This window comes from Sceloporus occidentalis, unplaced genomic scaffold (assembly GCF_023333645.1).
Source record: "Sceloporus occidentalis isolate IW3139 unplaced genomic scaffold, rSceOcc1.0.p SCAF_317, whole genome shotgun sequence".
NCBI classification, from domain to species: domain Eukaryota; kingdom Metazoa; phylum Chordata; class Lepidosauria; order Squamata; family Phrynosomatidae; genus Sceloporus; species Sceloporus occidentalis.
This window is the reverse complement of record NW_028317297.1, coordinates 107,553-112,638: the sequence shown is the minus strand read 5'-3', so window position 1 is coordinate 112,638 and position 5,086 is coordinate 107,553. Positions and strand designations below refer to the sequence as shown.

The window sequence follows — 5,086 nt, the reverse complement described above, 5'->3', positions numbered from 1 at the left end:
TTATTATTATTACATTGTACAGTGCTACGGAATATGATGGCGCTATGTAACACTAATAATATTATTATTATTATTAATATAATATTATTAATTTCAATAAAGAATCATCTATACATTAGTTACTATATTTAAAGTTTTTTAAAGTGAGGGTTCATCACTTTTTTTTAAGATGAATAATTTCATTCATTCCCTTACTAAAAATAATTAGTGTCATATAGTGGCACAATGCACTTTGTATGTATGCTGTTAACTGCTATGGTGGGTGGCGCTTTAAGTGAACAGGAGAGCTTTTATTTTGTGAACTTTCTGTTTGACTGGAATCCCCAGGTGTGTCTTTGCTGGTATTGGGACTCTTATTGTGACAGGGCAGCAATCATTTGCAGAGTTCTATTTAAGGCTTTGTGCTAAGTAACAAGGTGACAATTCCAGGTGATCTTCCTACAAGCTGAGGCTGCCTCACACATTGCATTGTCTGGGTAAGAAGTAATCTCTTTTGTACGATTCATGTGTCTCTTTTCCAAGATCAATTAAATAAAACATAAAATTAAATAAAAATGTCATTTTGTATGAGTTTTTTTTATATTTATTAAATAGTTATATTATTACAATTTTGCATTTTGTGGGTGTTAAAAAGTTACACATTTAAGTTATTGTAGACTTTAAAGAAATAAGAAAGACATACAAACTTAATAGTTGTACAGATTTTCAGTGAGTGTAGGACAAACAATGATCTTGAAATAGTTAATGTAGATTTATCGAATTTCAAGGGTGACTAATAGAGAAATTAAAGAATACTAAAAGAGTGTGAAAGTTAAAGAAACAGATTTAAGACACTTGCTCTCTGCTGTTATACCCAATGTGATTGTTTCCAGATACCAATGTTAATAATAATAATACAACATAAATAATAATAATAATAACAATGCATGTATTATTATTAATAATAAATGTATTATTATTGTTATTACAATTAAACCTTGTTCTCACCATTTAATCCCCCTGACATACAATCTGTGTTTGCTTTAAAGATTCACTTTTCGACCTGGGTGTCCAGGAGTGAGGATTATCTATGTATGGGAGGAGACCTACTTAGGTGTGTGTGTGACAGTCTAGAAGATAATAAGAAGCTCCATCATTCTCTTACTTGTTGATCTGAAGAGTCCCATCCTCCGGATTTCTTGGCGACAATAGAGTGTCACTCCTTCTTGCGTGGTGGTCCTCAACTCGGTGGTATGCACCTTTAGGTTGTATTTTTTTTCCTGGGGATTATTGCAAGAATTGAAAAAAGAAGTGGGTAGCAGATTGTACCTGTTGGATAACCCCCACCCAACCTACCTCTATTTGAACTGAACAATTTGTCTATTTAATACCATTTGGAAGGAACATAAATCCGATTAAATTGGAATGACAGCAGAAAGCCAACAATCTCCAACTAGAGCCACAGTGGCTAGTGACAGCCTACAACAAGCCAGCAGTTTAACAATGCCTGTTGTCAAAGTGGAAAAGGACCCAGCGCCTGAAACATGCATCTCCTCTAATGGACAGTCAGATGCTGAGGAGACCCCAAAAGGAAGAAGGAGGAAGAGACCTCTCCAGAGAGGTAAGCCTCCTTACAGCTACATAGCACTCATAGCTATGGCTATTGCTCACTCTTCTGATAGGAAACTCACCTTAGGTGGCATCTACAAATTTATTACCGAGAGATTCCCGTTCTACCGGGACAACTCCAAAAAATGGCAGAACTCCATTAGGCATAACTTGACCCTGAACGACTGCTTCATCAAAATCCCTAGAGAGCCAGGCAGGCCAGGCAAGGGCAATTACTGGGCTCTAGACCCCAACGCTGAAGACATGTTTGATAGTGGAAGTTTTTTGAGGAGAAGGAAAAGGTTCAAAAGAACTGACCTCACAACGTACCCATCTTACATACATGACACCAGCATGTTTCCATCTCTGCAGGTGGCTAGACCGACCTATCCCAATGCCATGTACTCCAATATGACAATGAGTCCCAATTATAGCCAGCAGATTACCCCACATTCGTCAGTCTATTATCCATCTTCCTCACCTGCTTTCAGCTCTGGCCAGTCCAGGGTGTTTAGCATCAACACACTCATTGGGCATCCTAGTGGATCTGAACACAGCCAGCAGGCAAGCAGGTCCATTAGCCCAGAGATAAGTTCCACCACAGCCAGCTCCTGTACCTATGGTGGTACCAGCTACAACAGCCAGTCTGGTGGTGGCACCATGCCCCCAAGATCAAGTAACCCTGTGGCATACTCCTACCCAGTTCCCAGCAGCCACCTACAAATGAATCAGAGCTCATACGCCCATGCCAATACACAACTCTTTGGGACATCAGGCAGGCTGCCCATGCCAAATTCATCTTCCATGAGCAACGATACCATGGACTTTTATGGAAGGATGTCTCCAGGACAATACACCTCACTTACTACATATAACACCAACGGGCAGCTTAATGGCTCTAATGCCTATCTGAGGCATACCACCTACTCAGGCAACATGGAGAGGTTTGTGTCTGCAGTTTGATGTTAAATGTTTTTGAGATCTACTCTTCAGAAAATGCAAGTATCGGTGGATCTCAGTATGGAGCCACACCATTGTACAGAATCCAAAACACACCAGTGATTATCTGATAAGCTGAACTAGGACTCAAATCACTGTACTGTTGTGTACCAAAGATGAGGTTCAAATTGTTGAGATTTACATAGGTTAATATTTTTCTCTATCTTACAACATGAAAAGACAATGTTTTGCGTTGGATTGCAATATGGACTAAAAGCTGCAATATTTGACAGCTATACATTTTTTGTCGTCCATATTACGTTTCCCTATGGGATGGAAAAAAGAAAATAATATTTGTACGGTGTAATCATAATACATTATTATATGTACTTAATTGATCTAACACAGGTAGGGTAATGATTTTTTACTCACTACACGTATTTGCTTTATTTTGGCATGAAATTATATTATTCATTTCATAACAAAAATACCTAACAAAAGCTCGAGAGAAGTCGATAGCTTCAATTTGACCTTTATAATAGCAATAATTGTAACCGATTAGAAACAACGTGAAACCAAGATATTATTCAACAAAATTGCACTTATTTTTTAGGGAATGCGGGGACTGTATTTTCTTAATATTTTTTTTACAATGTTCTTTTCGAAAACGTAATAAAAATTAATTGATTAGTAATCACAAAAGCCTAATCGTGATGTTTTAAATATGTTAAATATGTAATATACTCATTGACAAATAAATAACGAATAAATAATCTAATTAAAAATACTATAGTGCATATATGTAATTTGTATTCGCATGGTGACTGACAATGATTTACTTGATACTAAATGTGTATATAAATATATATATATGACCATCTTTTTTATACAAATAATTCAGTAATTCACTCAGCCCCATATCTTTATGTTTTAATTATATATGCATATATATATATTTAATTATTCAATTCCAATAATTACATCAGTCTGGTATTTATAAAGAAAAATAACAATAATAACATACATCATGTTGTTCTATTTGTTTGTACTTTGGAACTTGGAAATGTTGTATATATTTTTTGTAGCTAAAATGCAATCTGTTTGACACGTTTTCCTATAGTCTTTTATCATGACTTATGTCGTTAGCGTTAAAATTAATATTTAACAGGATTCAACCAATTTTATTAAACACTACTATGTGTAAAAAATTAAATGAAAGAATATATATATATTTTTTAATCATTAATATTCACAAATGAACACATCATAGGTTCCTGTCCAATAAGTGTAATATAATTTCAAAAGGCAATTATTTATAGAGGCTAAATGCTGGCAGTTTCGTTGTTGCATGCAAAACAAATTTGTTTTTATATCTCATTATTTTTGTGAAAAATATATATTATTTTTTTTCCTGACAAATATGAAAGCATTTGATCGTCATTTAAGATGGAATGTTTTCGTTCAGTTTCCAGTTTTTTTATGTGAAGGCTAATAATGTCGATCACACGTTAAATCTGTGTTACAAAAAAACCAAAAAAAAAACAAGACAATGTCTTCTATTCCGTTTAACAAAATAACATAATATAAAGGATCTTCACATCATAGCTTTTAGGTAAATGTGTGAGTCTTTCCAGACGGTCCCTGGTGTTAATCAGTAGCACAAAAGGCATCAGGTGTATGGGGGATGTAAGGATGTCTGCAAATTACTTGTGTCCCACTGAGACCATAATAGGTCACCCCTTATCAGCGAGGTTGGTCATAACTATGGTGCTTGTTGTGTGATGTTTGTCAGTAGAAGACACAATGTATTTCCATGATTTCCTCACAATGTTAATGGTAACCCATATTACACGTGTAATCTGTAAGGGATGTGAGGATTTATATCAAACAGAGAACTCATGAGGCTTCCGGCTTTATACATTTTTATATTAATAAAAAAAATATCTTGCACTGTATTACTGGTCCAGATGAGATACCTTATACACCACTTATAGAGACAGGTTTCCAGTTCCTTTGCTATTCCTGTGAGATATCTCCAACCAGACCTCTGTGATCTTGCATCTTTTATTTTATTCATATTTTAAAAACTGAAGCATGTTACCTAGAACAAACGTTGGCTTTATATTTCCAGGATTAGTGTGTGTGTGTGTTTATGTATATATATATATATATATATATATATATATATATATATATATATATATATATACACCTTTTTTTAAAGGCAATCACTTTTAGACAAGTATAACATTGTCAAAAAGGTATTCTGTGGACACAATGTATAGTAGATGACTACCAACTAGTCAGGGCATGTGTTATGCATTTTTGTTTCAACATAGGTCCTGGTCATACTGTACACCTATGGGCATGCTTCAGAGAGGTGCAAAATATATTTTTCAAAATGTGGAGTGAGATTTATCAAGTTGTCATTCCAGTTACCCACAGTTCCATGTTGATTCTTATCATTAGATTCTTATCACTGCACAAGACTGGTGCCACAGACAGATTTGAGGCATGAGGAGATTCTTTAAAATATTAACCTTTTGTTTAAAAAGCCTGT

General features: G+C 34.8%; 1 protein-coding gene across 1 annotated transcript; it reads left to right on the top strand.

Moving 5' to 3' along the window:
• Nucleotides 1–1,404: 1,404 nt before the first annotated feature.
• FOXE1 (forkhead box E1) lies at nucleotides 1,405–2,550 on the top strand. Its single transcript, XM_089505192.1, has one exon. It carries the CDS (start codon nucleotides 1,405–1,407, stop codon nucleotides 2,548–2,550), a length of 1,146 nt encoding a protein of 381 aa, XP_089361318.1.
• Nucleotides 2,551–5,086: the final 2,536 nt, after the last annotated feature.